The sequence below is a fragment of the Salvelinus fontinalis genome, chromosome 7, assembly GCF_029448725.1.
Source record: "Salvelinus fontinalis isolate EN_2023a chromosome 7, ASM2944872v1, whole genome shotgun sequence".
NCBI classification, from domain to species: Eukaryota; Metazoa; Chordata; class Actinopteri; order Salmoniformes; family Salmonidae; genus Salvelinus; species Salvelinus fontinalis.
The window spans coordinates 50,723,185-50,744,729 of record NC_074671.1 but is presented as its reverse complement, the minus strand read 5'-3'; the positions used below and the strand labels follow the sequence as shown (position 1 = coordinate 50,744,729).

The window sequence follows — 21,545 nt, the reverse complement described above, 5'->3', positions numbered from 1 at the left end:
ATATATATTGTTATTTTTTGCTGCTGCTCTTGTTACTTTTATCTCTTATTCTAAGCTGTACTTTTTTGAAACTGCACTGTTGGTTAGGGGCTCGTACGTAAGCATTTCACTGTAAGGTCTACACCACACCTGTTGTATTCGGCGCATGTTGCTAATACAATTTGATTTGATTTGATATTGATTCATTATTTGCTAAACTTCAGTATTCTCTTTTTCAATCAGTTCCTTTAACACGTTCACTTTTGTATCCTTTTAACAATCAAGTGTACTTCGTTAGGCCGCCAGATGTTCGGCCAGACAAAAATCACATGCTGGGTTTTGTTTGTGACCAAACAAACTCTGAACAGAGTAACAGAAGCTCAAAGATGTCTGGTCCGGATAAGTGTAGTCTGCATCCCCATCTGTAACAGGACCACCTGCTGTCAAAATGGCCGCCTGATATACAACAAATGGTGCTTTCTACTTCTTCACATGAGAAATTGTAGCACAACTGGCCCTCATAAGAAATATAAATACGGCAAATTTGATACCAATCCCTAGTGTGACGACTGGGTTTGAAACCGGGTCTCCTGCATGCCAGAAAAGCACATTCAACACATCTAGATGGAACCCTGTACAAAAGCCGTCGATAATGCTCACACCTATCAATTTCTTTCATATTTGTGACGAGGCATCTATGACAGTCTAAGAGCTGTGCCCATAGGTTGATTTTCGATTGGGTGAGAGAGAGAGAGAGTGAAAAGAGGAAGTCTATGGCATCATAGAAGAGGAGAGGAGAGACTCACCAGCTGCTGTCCCTTCACACCCCACGCTGCATGCTGGAGCACTGCATTCTGGACCTCCGGAGGATTCAATTCCCACACCTCCCTGAAACGCAAGCACACACACTAAAGTACACAAAGACAGGCAGACAGGCATGAACAAACCCCATCTGTTGTTGAACTAGAGGTGTCAAAGATTGGGTGTATCATACATAATACAGTATGTTCTTCAGTGTGGGGGTATGCATGTCAATACAAGACAGAAAGCATCAACCAGTCCATTCAGTCTCTTACCTTGTGTGGATGTTGTAAACAATGTACGATGCCGTATAGGAATGTCTGTACACCTGAGATTAAAAGTACCAACAATTAATGTTATAACAAATAATAGACAGCACTAAAGCATATATGATGCGAATGAATCGTGTTAGAAACCACTTGTTGGGATTCCACAATGTAATTGTTTCCAAAAGGAATTCAAGACTGTGTTAGCCCGCACAGCTCAGGGAGCCAACGCAAGTCTTCAGTTGTCAGGCAAGGTTAATCATCACGCAAGCTTGGTTGCACACCACCTTTGATACTGCATAATAATAATGCATAACACAACTAAACAACATTTGCATCAGTCCATGGAATCCTATTCTGGTGCAATGTTTCCAAACCTTGGTTGCCAGCGATCCAGCCATTAAACAAAGAGGAAATCAATGAGAGATCCTTGGTTAGGGCCTAAATATTACAACGGAAAACCACATGAAGGATGAATAAAGAAGAAAGAAAGAGAAAGAAAGAAGATAAAACTCAATGAGGTTAGTACACCTGCCATTAACCCCGGTGGTGCAATCTGATTTCTGATCAGAGCCTATTTGCTGTTTGGTCTCCTTCCCGGTCAGACTTGGGGGGAGTCTCAAATGTAATTTCCTTCAATCCTTGAGTCCCCTCTCCTCAACTCCTTCTCAAAACGCATTGAAACAGAGGATTGGAGATTTCTTTCGGACCATCTCCTCCTATGCATTCTGAGAAGGAGGCGAGGAGAGAGGAGGCGAGGAATCAAGGAATTACAATGGAAACTATGCTTAGGGTCATGGGAAACACTGATTCATTCTGTAGCTGTTTGGTTATTTATATAATCATTTGATTGGCTGAAAGGTGAACCATATTTCATACTGCTCTGGTGAAAGACAATTGTACTCAGTTGACATTTGGTGTACTAACAACGCCCTGTGACGTTGTACTGTATGTGTTGACATGTTTATCTCTCGTAACTGTTATTTAAAAGTGTAAGGGTAATCAACAAACAACAGTCATTTATTAACGACTATTCATATCCTACCTGTTTCACTTCGTAAGCAAATAGCACGTATTTCATGTCTGGAGAGAGAGAATATTTGGCTACTTTGAAAGACACCTAGGACAAGGGAAAGACAGAAGTCACAAATAAAACATCTAAAAGGTTAATACATCTTGTACATAGATCTAGGAAGTATCTTGTGCACACAGTACATTCGGAAAGTATTCAGAGCCCTTGACTTTTTCCATGTTTGGTTACGTTACACCCTTATTCTTAATCTACACACAATACCCCACAAGCAAAAACAGCGTGTGTCAAGCTTGTTTTCTTAAGGTCGTTGTACAAGCTTTATTTGGGGGGTTTCTTCCATTTTTCTCGGCAGATCCTCTCAAGCTCTGTACGGTTGGATCGGGAGCGTTGCTGTAAAGCTATTTTCAGGTCTCAGAGACGTTCGATCGGGTTCAAGTCCGGGCTCTGGCTGGGCCACTCAAAGACATTCAGAGACTTGTCCCGAAGCCACTCCTGTGTTGTCTTTGCTGTGTGCTTAAGGTCGTTGTCCTCTTGGAAGGTGAACCTTTGCCCCAGTCGGAGGTTCTGAGTGCTATGGAGCAGGTTTTCATCAAGGAACTCTCTGCACTTTGCTTCGTTCATCTTTCCCTCGATCCTGACTAGTCTCCCAGCCCCTGCCACTGAAAAATATCCCCACAGCATGATGCTACCACCGACATGATTCACCGTAGGGATGGTGCCAGTTTTCCTCTAGGCTTGTCATTCAGGCCAAATAGTTCAATCTTGGTTTCATCAGATCAGAGAATCTTGTTTCTCATGGTCTGTGAGTCATTTAGGTGCCTTTTGGCAAACTCTAAGCGGGCTGTCATGTTACTTTTACTGAGGAGTGTTTTCTGTCTGGCCACTCTACCATAAAGACCTGATTGGTGGAGTGCAGAAGAGATGTTTTTCCTTCGGGATGGTTCTCCCTTCTCCATAGAGGAACTCTGGAGCTCTGTCTGAGTGACCATCGGGTTATTGGTCACCTCCCTGACCAAGGCCATTCTCCCCCGATTGCTCAGTTTGACCGGGCGGCCAGCTCTAGGAAGAGTCTTGCTGGTTCCAAACTTCTTCCATTTAAGAATGATGAAGGCCACTGTGTTATTGGGGACCTTCAATGCTGCAGACATTTTTCGGTACCCTTCCCCAGATCTGTGCCTCGACACAGTCCTGTCTCGGAGCTCTACGGACAATTTCTTCGACCTCATGGCTTGTTTTTTGTCTCTGACATGCACTGTCAACTGTGGGTCCTTATATAGACAGGTGTGTGCCTTTCCAAATCCAATCAATTAAATTGACCACAGGTGGACTCCAATCAAGTTGTAGAAACATCTTAAGGATGTTCAATGGAAACAGGATGCACCTGAGCTCAATTTCGAGTCACAAAGAAAAGGGTCTTAATACTTAAATAAAATTATGTAAATAGGGTATTTCTGTTTTTATTTTTGATTAATAATCCATTTTAGAATAAGGCTGTAACGTAACAAAATCTGGAAAAAGGGAAGGGGTCTGAATACTTTCCAAATGCACTGTAGATCGAAGAAGTAATTCAGATGATGGTAAACCAATACACAGCCTGTATACTGTACTTTGCCCCTTAGGGCCACCGTACTATTACAATCACAGGCATATGACCATTCCACCCAAAATTGTAGCTAGCATATCTAAACTTTAAACAGGGATTAATGGTGCCCTGCCTTCCGCCCAGTTAGATGATTAAATGTCAAAAAGCAAGCCTGCCAATGACAGTCCAAAGCCGCTTAGCCTTATGCAACACATAAAACATGACCTGTCAGATGTTGTTTTTACGATTATTATATATATTTTTTTGACTATTTTTTTTTCTCAAACAATATTAACCATACATAAACAAAATACAATAAACAGACAGACACAAATGAAAAAAAACATCAATGACATCACACCTGCTCAGACGCACGTTCCCACCGCAATGTCTCACAACCACACACCCCCTCATCCTTCATCCCGTAGCCCACACCTTTTCAATATTTAAATTGATTTATCACAATGCTACAGGAGGCAAATAATGACAATGTGCTCAGCTTTGATATTTGAATGCAATATGGTACTGTGTTATGAATGCTGATGGGCCAATATGGTACTGGGTAATTAATGCTGATGGGTCAATATGGTACTGTGTTATGAAGGATAATGGGTCAATATGGTACTGGGTAATTAATGCTGATGGGTCAATATGGTACTGGGTAATTAATGCTGATAGGTCAATATAGTATTGTGTTATGAATGCTGATCATTAAATATGGTACCGTGTTATGAATGCTGATGGGTCAATATGCTCTGGGTAATTAATGCTGATGGGTCAATATGGAACTGTGTTATGAATGGTGATGGGTCAACAAGGTACTGTGTTGTAAATACTGATGGATCAATATGGTATTGTGTTATGAATGCTGATGGGTCAGTATGGTAATGTGTTATGAATGGTGATGGGTCAACAAGGTACTGTGTTGTAAATACTGATGGATCAATATGGTATTGTGTTATGAATGCTGATGGGTCAGTATGGTACTGTGTTGTAAATACTGATGGATCAATATGGTATTGTGTTATGAATGGTGATGGGTCAACAAGGTACTGTGTTGTAAATACTGATGGATCAATATGGTATTGTGTTATGAATGCTGATGGGTCAGTATGGTACTGTGTTATGAATGGTGATGGGTCAACAAGGTACTGTGTTGTAAATACTGATGGATCAATATGGTATTGTGTTATGAATGCTGATGGGTCAATATGGTACTGTGTTATGAATGCTGATGGTTCAATATGGTACTGTGTTATGAATGCTGATCATTAAATATGGTACTGTGTTATGAATGATGATCATTAAATATGGTACTGTGTTATGAATGATGATCATTAAATATGGTATTGTGTTATGAATGCTGATCATTAAATATGGTATTGTGTTATGAATGCTGATCATTAAATATGGTACTTTGTTATGAATGCTGATCGGTCAATTGAGGTTAGAGAGGGGGACCCATAGGTGGCAAGCTACTTACAAATGTGCTATTTCTCAGGATCATTTCTGTTTCATTTAAAGCAAAGTTGAACTTGATGACGTGGCCGTCTCGGTTCCTGTACAAAACCTCTGAATCTGTAAAATGATACAAGAAAAATGTTGTCAAATGCTCATTGATAACCATATTTTAGATAAGAAGAAAATAGGCCTACACATTCTGACACTGTATATCCACTTATCAATATCCATGTCAGACCCCAAAGAGAGAGAGGGAGAAGGAGATGGAGAGAGGGGGGAGAGGGTTCTGTTAGTCCCCCATCGCTAGACTGACTGGCACTTCATTTTCCAGCAGTTCATTTCAAGAGTGCCTCTCCTCATTTCTACTGAGCAAAACCTTTTTGACCTGCAGTCAGCCAGCCAGCCAGCCACATTACTGCAATGGCTTCCTTTTATTTGGCATTACAAATCTCACTATCTATCTTTAGGAATATGGCTCCCAATTCACTGTTGTTGGCTCGGGCAGTTGCTCTGAGTAAAAATGTGGTCTTAAATGCAGCTACGTAACTGGCATGATAAATCATGCAGAACACTTGGTCAGCATTTTTTATATATTATAGAACTGAATTCCTTAAATCAATACAAAATAACAATAGAACATTTAATAAAAATCGACAAAGCCACCTAGCAATGCTCAAATGTGTTAAACGGCAAGGACATTGCGGGGTCTGGAACGTTAGCTTACTGTTTGTAAATACACCTTTGTGTTTTCACTCAAGACATCTTACAAAAACATGCCAAAGCATGAATTATTTTGGAGGGGCGGATCCTCAGATGGTTCCTAAAACGTGGAGGATGTCTAACTGATCCATTGGGAGGTTGACGGAGAGGAGTAGGAAGCTACACGCTTCACTGGTCCAACACAATTGTAATATTTCAATGACACCTCAACTTGTACTTTTGACATGACAATACAGGTAAACTATGATGATATTCCAGCAACTATGGTGGATGTGTAACCAGGCCAGTGCAGTACAGCTAAGCTCAGACTGTGAAAAGGGTAGCCTACTACAGCGTTTCTCAAACTCGGTCCTGGGGCCCTCCGTGAGTGCACGTTTTGGTTTTTGCCCTAGCACCACACAGCTGATTCAAATAATCAAAGTTTGATGATAAGTTGGCTATTTGAATAAGCTGTGTTGTCATAGGGCAAAAAACCAAAACGTGCGCCCAGGGAGGGCCCCAGGACCGAGTTTGAGAAACCCTGATCTACCATTTAGCAATACTTTCATATCAGGAAAACTAGGAATAAGACAACCAACAAGCCAGGTTCGAAGCCTGTAGCCTATGTGGTGAGTCACACTATCTAGCTGAAGCTCATGTGGCACTATAACCTTTAAACAGCCCGTTCGCTTAGCCACTGCTGTCTCTGCCTTGGTGACGTCGTTAGTAATATATTTTTATTCGGTTAATGAAAATTCCTCCTATGTCCACAAGGCTAGGGAATTATAATATTTAAATAGCCTTCCTCACATGACATTCAACCACTATCTATGTAGACCAAAAAAGGTGTGTGTTCCCGTGTGGCTCAAATGACGGAGTATGGCACTGGCAAGGTCAGAATTATGAGTTCCAATTTGAGATACTACTACGGTATTCATGATTAACAGAAATATTGTTCCAGTCACTAAAACATGGACATGAAAATATATATGAATACAGAGGTGAACATGAATAATGAATTATTACAGAGACATGTCAGAGGTTATGGAATCACATATGTTGGTAGTAATGATCATGCTGGGCACGTGTGTGGACAAGCTAATAGGGTACGAGTGTGGTGATGAAGTTGATGCTATATTGAATCCCTCATCATATCCCCCAGGGTATACCTACCACCGCTTCCAATCGAACGTCTCAAATTATAGTATCATTTACACTTCATATTCTATATTTATGGACAACCACTTCATATTCTATATGTTTGGACAACCACATTTTACCGGGGCAAACAGAGTGTGTATGGTGTCCACATTTCCGAGGCTATAATTGGCATGAACATTCTGTCCTCTTCGCTGATTAAAATACATGACGACGTGTTCTGACTACTATGCTGTGTGAACATTTTGGGTTCGTTCTCATTTACATAAGTCACATATACAGTACATCCCACTGGCCAGAACAAACAGTTCTTTATCCTTCACCCAGACTGTTGAGAATAATATACACCATGTACAATATATTCAGGAAATCGATAAATAGGGTATATAGTTTGCGTTGTTACACAAATGACTTCTACGAGATTGAAATAAAGTGTCGGGATGCAGGTTGTTTAGAATTTCATGTCGTGTACGCACGAGAAAATAACAAGGGCCATACTAAATATCATGATCCGCAAGAGTGCGTTTACTATTACAACACTACTTACAACATGTGAAATGAACACTACATGTGATACACAGTCAGTGCTGATCATTTCAAACAAGGTGTTAAAAAAAATCCAATTCAGTTCAAATGTATGCGATTGTGAACACTAGTTTTATAATGGTAATAGCCTAAACCTGAGCAGCTTTTCTAAGGGGTTCTGTCTACTTAGAAACAGTCTGATCGTGCTGTAGCATAGCACGCTAGCAGCAGGCAGATAGGGAGCACTCACCAAGATAATCCCCCCCAAATGTAATGAGGTCCTAGCAGGAACTGTCTCTGCAGCTGTGCCATGGCAGACCACTGCCTTTCACCCTGACATCACTGTCTGTCTGTCTGTCATTCTGTCTTTATGTCTGTCTTCATACCACCTGTTAGCTTGCCTCTAATCTCACCAATATTTACCACTATAACGTAATGTCAGCTAACATGAGAGAGGTGGTGATGAAATCACCAGTCATTATATTTCTCAGAGTGTTTTATGGGGGGGTAGCAAAGTTTTATCGATGTGTCCTACAGAAGGAGAAACGTCAGCATGAGCGGACGAGGGGGCGGACGATATGGCTTGATCCATCATGGAAGGCGTTGTGAAAAACGACGGGAGGCCCATAAGAGTTAATGCAGTCCATCAGGTCAACACAGTGTGCGAGAAGGCATCACACTCCAATCCCCATAATGAGAATCAACAGGCGACTGAAAAAGTCATTTGTATTTGCTACCCTTGGATGGAAAAGCTCTCTGCAGGCTTCCAGGCCTCCATTTCATACACAGGCTGGAAGACAGCCCGCTCGCTGTGGCCAAGAAGATCGAAGAGGAACCACACTAGCTCAGGCAACAGAACAGACACCAGCACTGCCACCCCAAATTATTCTCTCACACTATTATGAAACCTGCTAGGTTTTGGAGAAAGGGGTGTTGTTCTGGATATGGGGCAGAGAGATTTGACCTGAGAGTATATCCCAGAGGGGCTCCCAGTGATGGCTTGAGATAGAGTCCACCCTGTTTTGGCAAACCGGCCAGAGTTGAGGCATGACTGGGAGGCCATCTGTTTTACTGAGACAGGTCAGGAGGTGTTGCTCCCATGCCATGCTAAACTCTCAGCTGTCATTATAGCTCAAGATGAGATGAGAGCTTGCAGGAATACTCCCATGCTTGACTTGAGAGGTTCAGAATGCTCTGCTTCTGAGTGAAACAACGTTTAAAATGTATAACAACAACAAACTAAAATCTATGATTTAATCGTTTCTTTATGATTCTAGGATCATGTCAAGAGAATAGAGTCTCTGTCACCCTCATCCAACTATCAGATAGACTGTAGCCTAATATCTTCCAAAAACTAGCCAACCTGGCCACACCCTTTCTCTCATAATAGTAGCCTCCTGGACAGACCCTTTCTCTTATAATAGCAGCCTCCTGGGAAGACCCTTTCTCTTATAATAGCAGCCTCCTGGACAGACCCTTTCTCTTATAATAGTAGCCTCCTGGACAGACCCTTTCTCTTATAATAGTAGCCTCCTGGACAGACCCTTTCTCTTATAATAGTAGCCTCCTGGACAGACCCTTTCTCTTATAATAGTAGCCTCCTGGGCAGAACCTTTCTCTTATAATGGTAGCCTCCTGGGCAGACCCTTTGTGGCACTGCTGAGGGCTTATAAACTGTTGCTTTTGGGCGTGCATTTGAATGAAATCCAACCTTTTCACGTGAGACTCAATCAGATTGAGAGGATAGGGATCAGTCTAAAGGCTTCGTTACAACCGGAATGTTAGACGGTTATCCTGAAAGTACTTACCACTTATCCACCTGGCCTCAGGATCGTGCACCGAGAACTCTGGTTTAAACAGGTCCATCACAGTAAGTCTGGAGTTAGCCGCACCAGGAAGTTCCACTGAAAATAGGATAACAGTGTCAGGCCAGTTATCAAAATACGGATATTACAGCCTGATGAGGATAAAAATCACACAGGAAAAGAATTGATATTCATACACACATAACAACAGTCAATATTACCCTGATCAAGAAACTGTTTTGAAAAACTCAGGGCTCTGACTACATAACCTGACCAGGAAGAATTCTGATTCTTATATTCTGTTAGTTAGATTACAGGCCTACAGTAACTATGAGCGTAAAAATAAACCCCATGAGGTCTCTTGGTCCCCTGGTGGGTACAGTACCTGGCGTGAGAACAAAGACAGACATGGTGATGAGGGAGCAAACTGCCACTATGACCAGCAGGGAGATGGCTATTCCTTTGTAGTTCCTCGATTCAGGGCTTACTTGCACAAAGTCCTGGAAAAAACACACGAAGCAAACTGAGAACACTCTTCAACTAAAAAATGTCATGATTACTATCAGACATAAACATGTTTGGTATTAGAGGTTCCTATGAAACATAGAGGCTCTTACGGAAGGGGGAAATACTGTGTTCCTTATGTACATATGGATTTTTAATAAAACAATATTGTAAGATTCTAATTCTAAATAGGTGATTAAGTAGAGTCCACTGTTGGTGTCAGCAATGGGATCCAACCCCACCACTTCCTACAATATAATCCCTATTATAATTACAGTACCAGTCAGTCACTGCAAGCTTATGGTTTAATTAAATGCGATCTCAAAGCAGTAGGTGTCCACCTTTTCATGATGAACATTCTGAATATGTCAAAGGGAATAGGTGTGTGTCTCGCAAATATTTTGACTGACCAGAGCTGAAAGGATTAGAGCTGAGAGGTGTATAGATGGGTGTTACAGTACACCACCTAGCCTTCCTTTCGCAGTACATACGGGACGTAGGGAGGGCAGTGAGTGGTGGAAACACAAACTATTGATTCCTCTCAAGAAGCTATCTCCAGAGAGAACACTCCCTGAGACCTTCAAATGTCCCTTTCATTTCTCCTCTAAACACACTGAGTCATAGCCACTGAGTCATAGAGGGAGACAGTTTTAACCTGGCTTGTTGCATCGATTTTTTGGGTATGTCTATATTCTATACATAAATAAATGATGTCCATTTAATGTAATGTTGGTAAGCATATAGAATTACAGCTGCACGTGGTTGGTTGAATTGATTTGGGTAAGAATGCAGAATTACTGCAAAAGCTTACCGGATTCACGTGATTGGTTCACAGTCTGTAACCTATGACCAGTTTACGTAATATGTATCACAACTATAAAACCAAACAGATTTTTGGTAAATGCGGTTCTAGGTCTTTTTTCATCCTTTGCTAGTTTGTCATGAGGTGGTTATAACAAGTCAATAAAGAAAACATTTGGGGCGGCAACATCCGGACAATCGTGTTTCCTGCCTGTTACATTTAGGAAACAGGACCATCCATCAGAACAATGCAAATAGACAAGCAAGGAGGCAAAACAGACAGGCAGTCCAGCGCAAGGTAATCAACATCGTAAGAATCACCTGTAATGTGAGACACTGCTGGGCAGACAAACAAACTAACGAGGTCATGTTGCAGGCAATTGTGGCGTTTCATTCATCTATTGATTAGCACCTGGGAAGCATGAGTCATGGCTCTGTGAGTCGGAGCCTGTTCGTCTAGCCTACTATGGAGAACCTACTGTGCTTTCCCAAGAAACCAGTTAAGGAGAACATTGTGTTCCCCGGAAGCAGAAGCTTACTAGCCTGGATTTAAAGTGAATTCACAAAATGTAAATAGAACAATTCAGTTTGGATCCAGGCTAGAACGTACAGCTGTAGATATACAGTCCTATATAATTCTGTGCTTGACGTGAGAAATCTAGTGTACAAAAAAAAAACTAGTTTGTACACATTATCCAGTAGAATAGTGATTTTTTTTGACAGACCATCTTCTCAAGGCACTGGGATTTAGGAGAGCAGTGAGGATTCCCCATGCAGTCACTGAGTCTCATTAACTTCCTGACTATGTGCCAGCCACTACAAACAAGTGCAATTAGGGCAAGTGGGGCCTTGCCAAGTCCTTACAGAACACATCTCCCCTCCACTCTGCTGTCAGACTCTTCTTGTTTGTGACCACAGGGCCACCTGTCACTGTCTGGCCCCTAATGACCCCTTTTATGAGTCCCAATTCATAACAGATATTCATGTAAAGCTAGCTCTGGTCCAGGGTGTTAGTGGGACTTGCTAATGCTGAACCTGTGAAGGTAAACACACTCACACCCAGGACTAGAGCTAATATGAATCTAATATTTACAGATACGTGCCAAGAAAATAGATGGATTTGATCTCCCAAGGCCCCCAACTCAGCCTTAACTCAGTCTAACCTGTCATGAATGTATTGAATCAAACCGGTATGCGGAGTTACCCCTGGGCCGTATATAGTACATACCCATAACTCCCTACTGGGCAGCTTTCAGTGAATTTTTAATTATTTAGAGGTGAGCTGTACTGTTGTAGTGGTTTCATTATGAGATCTGTTGGTAGTACATTCAGCTAGCCAGCCTCGTCATACATCAGAGCGGAGCTGTAGACAGGTATAGACTAGTAATGTCTCACTCTCTCCCTGTAGTTCACTGTATTCAACCCATTGAAAAGAGAACCATGATGTGAGAGCAAAATAGGCAGCCTATAGGGAAGTCAGAGACCTGGCAGTGTGGTGCAAGGACAACAACCTCTCCCTCAATGTCAGCAAGACAAAGGAGCTGATCGTGAACTACAAGAAACGGAGGGGCGAGCATGCCCCTATTTACATCGACGGGGCTGTAATGGAGCAGGTCGGCAGCTTCAAGTTCCTCAGTGTCCACATCACTAAGGAATTAACATGGTCCACACACACCAATACAGTTGGGAAGAGGGCACGTCAGCGCCACTTTCCCCTCAGGATGCTGAAAAGATTTGCCATGGGTCCTCAGATCTTTCAAATGTTCTACAGCTTCACCATTGAGAGTTGACTGGCTGCCTCACCGATTGGTACGGCAACGGCAAGGCACCCGACCGCAAGGCGCTACAGAGGGTAGTGAGTACAGCCCAGTACATCACTAGGACCGAGCTCCCTGTCATCCAGGACACATTTCAAAAGACTCCAGCCATCAAGCCGTAGACTGTTCTCTCTGTTACCGCATAGCAAGCGGTACCAGTGCACAAATCTGTAACCAACAGGAGCCTGAACAGCTTCTACTTCCCAAGCCATAAGACTGATAAAACAAATGGCTACCCAGACTACCTGCATTGACCCCTTTTTTGCTCTCTTGCACTGACTCTATGCACACACCCTGGACTTTACCCACACACTCACACATACTTACACTGACGTCCCAACACACACATACACACACATAGCACACGCACGCACGCACGCATAGACACCACACACCCACAATCACACACACATTCCCACTCACCATACGTTGCTGCTACTGTCTATTATCCTGTTGCCTAGTCACTTTACCCCTACCTAACTGTACATAGAAACTAGTGTGTTTTTAAAAAAAAAAATCTAAGTCTTATTTTACATACGGTGAGCAATATGTTTGGAACATCGAATCACAATCAAATCACAGTATCGATTTGCAATATATAGAAACGTGTCATATATCATACATATCACATATCATATCGGCACCTAAGTATCGTGATAATATCGTATGGTGAGGTCCCTGGCAATTCCCAGCCCTAATAGCTACCTAAAGTACCTCGTACCCCTGCACATCGACCCGGTACTGGTACTCCCGCGTTACGTGTACCTGTTACCGTTATTCATTATTCACAGTGTGTCACTATGTACATTTTTCATTACATTTTGTATCATTATCTTAACTATACATTGTTGGAAAAGGACCCGTAAGCAAGCATTTCCCTGTTAGACTACACCTGTAGAAACATGTGAGATTTGAAAATAGGCTACTACACTATGACCTCCTGTCATTAGGGGCATTCTCCGGTGGTTATGTCGGGACAACCTTCAGAGTTCAAATATGCATATAGGCCACACACGTATGAGGACGGTTCTATCAATGTCAGAGTATTCACACAAACAAGGTTGGTGTAGTGTAAGGGAAAGGCTAAGCATGTCACACACACACGTATACACATCACACACACACGTATACACATCACACACACACACGTCACACCCACAGACACACAGAGGGCCAGATTTGTATTCTACTCCTAATCCAGAGAAGATTTATAATAAATCATGTTCTTTCCTACTGAGACTACATGTCTGTCAATAGGATTTCCGCTGTACTCACCAGCTGCCTGAGCAGTCACTGCAGAGCACTGAGCTTTAAAAGTCCCAGAGTATTTGTTAAACACGTATCGGAGCTATCCTTCTACTTAACAAAGCCAGATAAAGCCCAAGCAGAGATCTGGCCAGATTCTCCTGAAACCGCCTAAAACTGTGTTTGAAAACTGGAATCATTAATGAAAACCAGAGAATAAGGCCGCTAAGAACTGCAGTCCAGTGGTTTTACATAACATTAAACAATCTAAATGAAAACAGCGAGGGTTGGCTGAGGAACTGTACTCGTCGCAATGTGTTCGGCTAATGAAAGGATTTGTACAACAAACATACAATGATTGTCAGTTGTGTAAGAGATCTCAGAGATTCCCTGAAATCGAATGACCATTTGGGGAGCGTTTTTCAGCTTGCGGCTAAGCATTTTAAACAGCATGCCTACATTTGTATACAAACCTGACTATAGTTACTTCCAAAATGTGCAATGGGTCAAATCATTTCATTTGTCCCTGTATATGAAGTTTATCATCTTCATGGATCCCAGAGAGCTGGAGTTACCACATGGCAGGGTTGGTCAGACACACACACACACGCACACACGCACGCACGCACGCACGCACACGCACACGCACACACAGATTAAGAAATCTCCCTCTACTCAATAGCACTTCCTACTCAGACAACTGCAATAGCGGTTAGCGCTTTGGGCCTAGAGCTGGGCGATATGGACAAAAATCGGCATTGCAATAAATAATTATTATTCATTTGTGTGATAATGATAAATAGGTTACATTTATAACATTATTTCGCAGCATCCTTTAAACTAATACTACTAGTTTGATGGTTGTAGCCATTCATTGTCCCATTAACATCACACATATTAGCAAACGCATTTCACTTCAAACTTCATATTCCTCTGGTATAGGCCACTAATCATAATGAATGATATCAGTATGGTCCGTGTCGATCATTTTCGGGTTTATCATCCCAGCTCTAGTTCAGCCAGTAACCAAAAGGTCGCTGGGTTCAAATCCCAGAGAAGACAAGGTGAAAGATATGCCGATGTGCCCTTGAACAAGGCACTCAACCCTAATTGCTCCAGGGTCATCGTTGATAACGGTAGACCCTGGCCGCGACCCAGCTCTCCAATGATGTCTCAGAGGAAGTTAGCCAGGGCGGGTATGCAAAAAAATAACAGATTTTCTATTCACACATGTGTATAATCCACACTTGTACATGTGTGAAATAGGACAAATATAAGCACCCACCAAATTATTACTATTATTATTGTCATTAATAGGAATCACTTTCAAGTAATAAGATCTCACCTTGAAATAAGTGAATTGCCTAGGAGAATGATCAGTGTGTCTTGGTCTTGAATCCAAGAGATGTACATATTTAATGTGAATATCAACTACACTTATGTTCGATTGAAGCTACACATAACTGAATAGGGGTTTACTAACTGAGGTTGACACATCTGTAATGAGACTAAGTCTATGTGGCTCCTATGCATGCATGCTATACTTATCTGGGAGTTGGATTGACAGCGTTCATATTGGTTTGAGCATGTGCTGAACTCGAATGTTCAGGACATATTGTTATTGCTCTAAGTTGTGATAACGTAAGGCAACTTCAGAAACCTACGAAACAATTCATCTTAGGAGTTATGGTGTAGTAGCCAGGGTCGTGACGGAAAGATGTCAATACAATACGCATCATTGGGAGTCAATGAATAAAACTAACATGAATGGTAGGCTAAATCTTAATAAAAAAAATAGAGTGGATTAAAAAGAGAGTGCCTATCCGAAGAGATCAATACGTCTCACGTCTTTTCCGACTAAACGGATCCCGTGCATTATGACATCGGTTCTGTTTCGCGTGATAACGGATCTGTTGCATCCATCACGCAGTTGACACAGACTCAACTGAAAATAAGCACTCCATCTCTACACAAATGCAATGCCTCAATCAAAATCAGTATTAGCGTGTACCATCCTACCTCCTCTCCTTCCTTTGAAGCAGTCATTGTGGGATCTTGATTTTCCCGACCTCCTCGGTCAGATGGACTCGATAATGTGTGCAATGTATGCACAGACCTTTCGGAGTAGCTGATATATCTACGTATCAACCCAGAGAATGGCGAGGGGCTTGACGCACAACACAATACAGAAATTCTAACCCTAGTCAAGCAGGGGGCATCACGATTTCAAGAAATCTACCGCAGCTCGCATTTCAAAGAAGAATATATGGGGAGAAAAGATAAAACCCCCAGTGTACCAAATATGCCCTATCTCTTTCAAGCAGAGGAAAGCACGCAATATCCCGAGAAAGAAAGTGTGTGATGTGTGTTGCTGACGCTGTAAACATCCACGACCACGAGTAGAAATATCCCCCCCTCTCACTACAATAAAAGAGACACACACTCGGCAAAGGGGGCGGGAAAATAATACACTTCGTGTTCATGACAAGAGTTTTCAGAGTACTGGATAAAATTAGACTGGCAAGTGGTTCTGTCAATAGTGTGATGTGTCTTTTCTTTGTATCATAATCCAGTTTAGTGTGAGTGTTAGATTGAATAAATTAATCTCGCTCTTTGAAGGATACAGCGCTCAATGTGAGCTGTCCATGGTGCTGAAGTTCCAAACGACACTACGGCATTGTGCTTTGAAAGAATGGACACTCGTTCACTGAAACAAAATATATCTAACAAACCAGAAATATTACATGGACATGGAGTAAATAATCTTGCCAGCCTTAAACTAGCGGCCTGTAGTGCCTTTCACGCAGAGTCGTAATGTCCATATGGGGCACGTGGCCCCTCAGATTATTTCTGTAAAAGAATATATATATATTATAGAACAATATTGTACCTTTAATTTTTTTTACATTGTTATTGTTTCTCTGTATTACTACTAGTTCCTAGCAATTTTATGAAGTTGGCTTTAGCTAGCCCAGGTAGGCTCCCAATCTCCCAACCTCATAACTAGGTACAGTACCAAGAAGCCATTTCAGGCTATCAAGCAAGTTAGAGTAGCTAGCTTGTCTAACTAACTATCTTAGGCGGCATTCCTGCTAGCAAGGTTGGTAGACTTTAGAAACAAGCAATTACTAAATGTACTAAATAAGACTCACATTCCTGTCAATGTTTTACCCAGATATTATATTTTGGACATTTAATTAAGCATAATGATTATGGCTCTAGATTACAGGAAGAAGCTGTTTCAGGTGTTTGAAAAATCTCCAGCCTGAATTAATGATGCAGATTGCAGGGTTCCTTTATCTGCTGCACTGCCAAGCAATCAAGGTCCACATAGCGGCTCTCAGAATAGCCATCCATCCCCAGTCCTGTTGAATGACTCTGTGAGTCATACGCGGGCCTGCATATTCTTCACAACATCATTACTCTTCCAAATGAGCGCCATGTCCTGCAAGATTCTATTTGTGATTTACAAATTGGTACAAATTCCTTGTTGCTCACAAACACAGGGCTGATTTGTTATTGAGTTAGTGTTGAAGGTGTGTGTGGGGAATGGTGTGGGGAATGGTGTGGGCGTGTACCAGAGAGAGAAAGAGAAAGCGAGAGAGAGAGAGAAAGAGAGAGAGAGAGAGAGAGAGAGAGAGAAAGAGAGAGAGAAAGAGAGAGAGAGAGAAAGAGAGAGAGAGAGAAAGAGAGAGAGAGAGAAAGAGAGAGAGAGAGAAAGAGAGAGAGCGAGAGAGAGAGAGAGAGAGAGAGAGAGAGAGCGAGAGAGAGAGCGAGAGAGAGAGCGAGAGAGAGAGCGAGAGAGAGAGAGAGAGAGAGAGAGAGAGAGAGAGACAGAGAGAAAGAGAGAGAGAGAGATAAATACAGTACCTTCAGAAAGTATTCAGACCCCTTGACTTTTTCCACATTTTGTTACGTTACAGCCTTATTCTAAAATGGATTAAATAATCAGCAATCCATACAATATCCCGTAATGACAACACAAAAAAAGTTTTTTTGCAATTTAGCAAACTGTTTGGAAAGGCACACACCTGTCTATTTAAGGTCCCACAGTTGACAGTGCATGTCAAAGCAAAAACCAAGCCATGAGGTCGAAGAAATTGTCCGTAGAGCCCCGAGACAGGATTGTGGCGAGGTGGGGAGTTTGGGGATCTTGGTCTGGGAGGTGACCAAGAACCCGATTGCCAATCTGACAGAGCACTAGAGTTCCTCTGTGGAGATGGGAGAATCTTCCAGAAGGAAAACCATCTCTGCAGCACTCCACCAATAAGGCCTTTATGGTAGAGTGGCCAGACGGAAGCCAGTCCTCAGTAAAAGGCACATGACAGCCCACATGGTGTTTGCCAAAAGGTGCCTAACATCTCTCAGACCATTATGAACAAGATTCTCTGGTCTGATGAAAACAAGAAATAACTTTTTGGCCTGAATGCCAAGTGTCACATCCACAGGAAGCCTGGCACCATCCATACGGTGAAGCATGGTGGTGGAAGCATCATGCCGTGGGGATATCTTTCAGCGACAGGAACTGGGAGACTAGTCAGGATCGAGGGAAAGATGAACGGAGCAAAGTACAGAGAGATCCTTGATGAAAACCTCCTCCAGAGCTCTCAAGACATCAGACTGGCATCACCTTCCAAAAGGACAACGACCCTAAGCACACAGCCAAGACAACGCAGGAGTGGCTTCGAGACAAGTCTCTGAATGTCCTTGAGTGGCCCAGACAGAGCCCGGGCTTGAACCCGATCTAACATCTCTGGAGAGACCTGAAAATAGCTGTGCCGCGACGCTCCCCATCCAACCTGACAGAGCTTGAGACGATCTGCAGAGAAGAATGGCAGAAACTCCCCAAATACAGGTGTGCCAAGCTTGTAGCATCATACCCAAAAAGACTTGAGGTTGTAGTCACTACCAAAGGTGCTTCAACAAAGTACTGAGTAAAGGGTCTGAATACTTACAGTTGAAGTCAGAAGTTTACATACACGTTAACCAAATACATTAAAACTCAGTTTTTCACAATTCCTGACATTTAATACAAGTAAAAATTCCCTGTCTTAGGTCAGTTAGGATCACCACTTTATTTTAAGAATGTGAAATGACAGAATAATAGTAGAGAGAATGAGAGCTTATTATTATTATTATTATTATATTATTTCAGCTTTTATTTCTTTCATCACATTCCCAGTGGGTCAGAAGTTTATGAAAACTCAATTAGTATTTGGTAGTAATGCCTTTAAATTGTTTAACTTGGGTCAAACATTTCGGGTAGCCTTCCACAAGCTTCCCACAGTAAGGTGGGTGAATTCTGGCCCATTACTCCTGACAGAGCTGGTGTAACGAGTCAGGTTTGTAGGACTCCTTGCTCACACATGCTTTTTCAGTTCTGCCCACAAATTTTCTATAGGACTGAGGTCAGAGCTCTGTTATGGCCACTCCAATACCTTGACTTTGTTGTCCTTAAGCCATTTTGCCATAACTTTGGAAGTATGCTTGGGATCATTGTACATTTGGAAGACCCATTTGCGACCAAGCTTTAACTTCCTGACTGATGTCTTGAGATGTTGCTTCAATATATCCACATAATTTTCCTACCTCATGATGCCATCTATTTTGTGAAGTGCACCAGTCCCTTCTGCAGCAAAGTACACCCTCAACATGATGCTGCCACCCCCGTGCTTCACGTTTGGGATGGTGCTCTTCGGCTTGCAAGCCTCCCCCTTTTTCCTCCAAACATAACGATGGTCATTATGGCCAAACAGTTCTATTTTTGTCTAATTTTTGTCTCATCTGACATTTCTCCAAAAACTACGCTCTTTGTCCCCATGTGCAGTTGCACACCATAGTCTGGATTTTTTATGGAGGTTTTGGAGCAGTGGCTTCCTCCTTGCTGAGCGGCCTTTCAGGTTATGTTGATATAGGACTCGTTTAACTGTGGATATAGATTATTTTGTACCTGTTTCCTCCAGCATCTTCACAAGGTCCTTTGCTGTTGTTCTGGGATTGATTTGCACTTTTCGCACCAAAGTACGTTCATCTCTAGGAGACAGAATGCGTCTCCTTCCTGAGCGGTATGACGGCTGCGTGGTCCCATGGTGTTGATACTTGCGTACTGTTGTTTGTACAGATGAACGTGGTACCTTCAGGCCTTTGGAAATTGCTCCCAAGGATGAACCAGACTTGTGGAGGTCTACAATGTTTTTTCTGAGGTCTTGGCTGATTTCTTCTGATTTTCCCATGATGTCAAGCAAAGAGGCACTGAGTTTGAAGGTAGGCCTTGAAATACATCCACAAGTACACCTCCAATTGACTCAAATGATGTCAATTAGCCTATCAGAAGCTTCTAAAGCCATGACATAATTTTCTGGAATTTTCCAAGCTGTTTAAAGGCACTGTCAACTTAGTGTATGTAAACTTCTGACCCATTGGAATTGTGATACAATTAATTATAAGTGAAATAATCTGTCTGTAAACAACTGTAGGAAAAATTACTTGTGTAATGCACAAAGTAGATGTCCTAACTGACTTGCCAAAACTATAATTTGTTTACAAGAAATTTGTGGAATGGTTGAAAAATGAGTTTTAATGACTCCAACCTAAGTGTATGTAAACTTCCTACTTCAACTGTATGTAAATGTGATATTTAGCAAAACATTCTAAAAAACAGTTTTTGCTTTGTCTTTATTGGGTATTCTGTGTAGATTGATGAGGGGGAAAAAAAACATTTAAACAATTTTAGAATAGGGCTGTAAACATAACAAAATGTGCAAAAAGTCAAAGAGTCTGAAAACTGTTCGTAGGCACTTTAGAAGTAAAATCTGCATTAAAGTCCTCTAGCTTACAAATATCAGAATATCAGAATAACAGCCATGTAGCATCAGTGATAGAACAGCAGGAGGTGTGACTGAGATTGACCTTTCCATATTATTCAAGCCAGCTCCTGAGCTCCTCTCTAAAAAATAAAATGACAAAGAAAAGGTAATCAACAGCCCAGGGATATTTTTCTTAATTGGCCTTTTTTTGGAGTTAGGAGATACTGTATAAGTGACATTTTTGTTTTATTATTTAACTTTAATTTATTCAGGGAAGCCCATTGGAGACCAGGGTCTCATTCTCAATGGTGTCTTGAGAGCAAACAATTCCCAAATCAACATGATAATTCAATAAAACAGCAGAAAAGGAACTACAAAATACAGCAGTTACAGATACACCACGTTTCAACAACGCAAATACATTATTACAATCAAGCAAAACACTCGCAGACCTCAGTGAATCCATTCCTCCCTGGTGCCAAGACGTAATGTAATGAGGTTTGTAAATTCTTCCAAACAAGGGAGGCATTAAAGCTAAAGGCTGATTTTCCTTGGTTGGTAGAGACACCAGGAACCTCAAGAGTTAACCAACCCTGCGAGCGGATTTGGTGCCTCCTATTTGTCTACTTGAACAGAGAAGTGAAATATGTTGGACGCTGGTGCGGCAGAGCTTTGCAAACAAAAAGAGAGAAATAAATTGATCGACGGGATTTTATAGAAGTCCAGCCGACTTTCTGGTAAAGGATGCAGTGATGAGTATTAAAACCTGTCGCCTGTGATAAAGCGAAGCGCGCTGTGGTACACAGTATCCAAGGGTTTTAGAGTAGTGGCTGCTGCATTCTGATAAATGGTGTCGCCATAATCAAGAGCAGGCAGGAAGGTTTCCTGTACAATCTGCTGCCTGCTGTTTAGGAAGAGGCATGATCTATTTATATAAAAGAATCCTACTTTAGCTTCAGCTTCCTAATTAGTTCATCTGTGTGTTTTTTAAATGTCCATTTTTTTGTCATTTCAAATGCCCAGTTATTTATAGCCGGTAATGAGAGAACCATCCAATGCATGA

General features: G+C 41.9%; 1 protein-coding gene across 2 annotated transcripts in view; it reads right to left on the bottom strand.

Annotated features, from left to right (window-relative positions):
- Positions 1-21,545, bottom strand: part of LOC129859637 (inactive dipeptidyl peptidase 10-like) — a 46,699-nt gene that overhangs the window by 12,071 nt on the left and 13,083 nt on the right. Inside the window, exons 1-7 of one of the 2 annotated variants that reach the window (XM_055929675.1) lie at positions 15,696-16,124; positions 9,695-9,809; positions 9,313-9,408; positions 5,145-5,239; positions 2,092-2,166; positions 1,056-1,108; positions 786-867 (exon numbers count right to left, since the gene is read on the bottom strand). In XM_055929675.1, the coding sequence (XP_055785650.1) occupies positions 786-867; positions 1,056-1,108; positions 2,092-2,166; positions 5,145-5,239; positions 9,313-9,408; positions 9,695-9,809; positions 15,696-15,722 (543 nt within the window). In that variant the 5' untranslated portion in view covers positions 15,723-16,124. Of the gene's footprint in view, positions 1-785; positions 868-1,055; positions 1,109-2,091; positions 2,167-5,144; positions 5,240-9,312; positions 9,409-9,694; positions 9,810-15,695; positions 16,125-21,545 lie in introns of those variants that run through there. The other variant, XM_055929674.1, reaches the window with a different exon arrangement.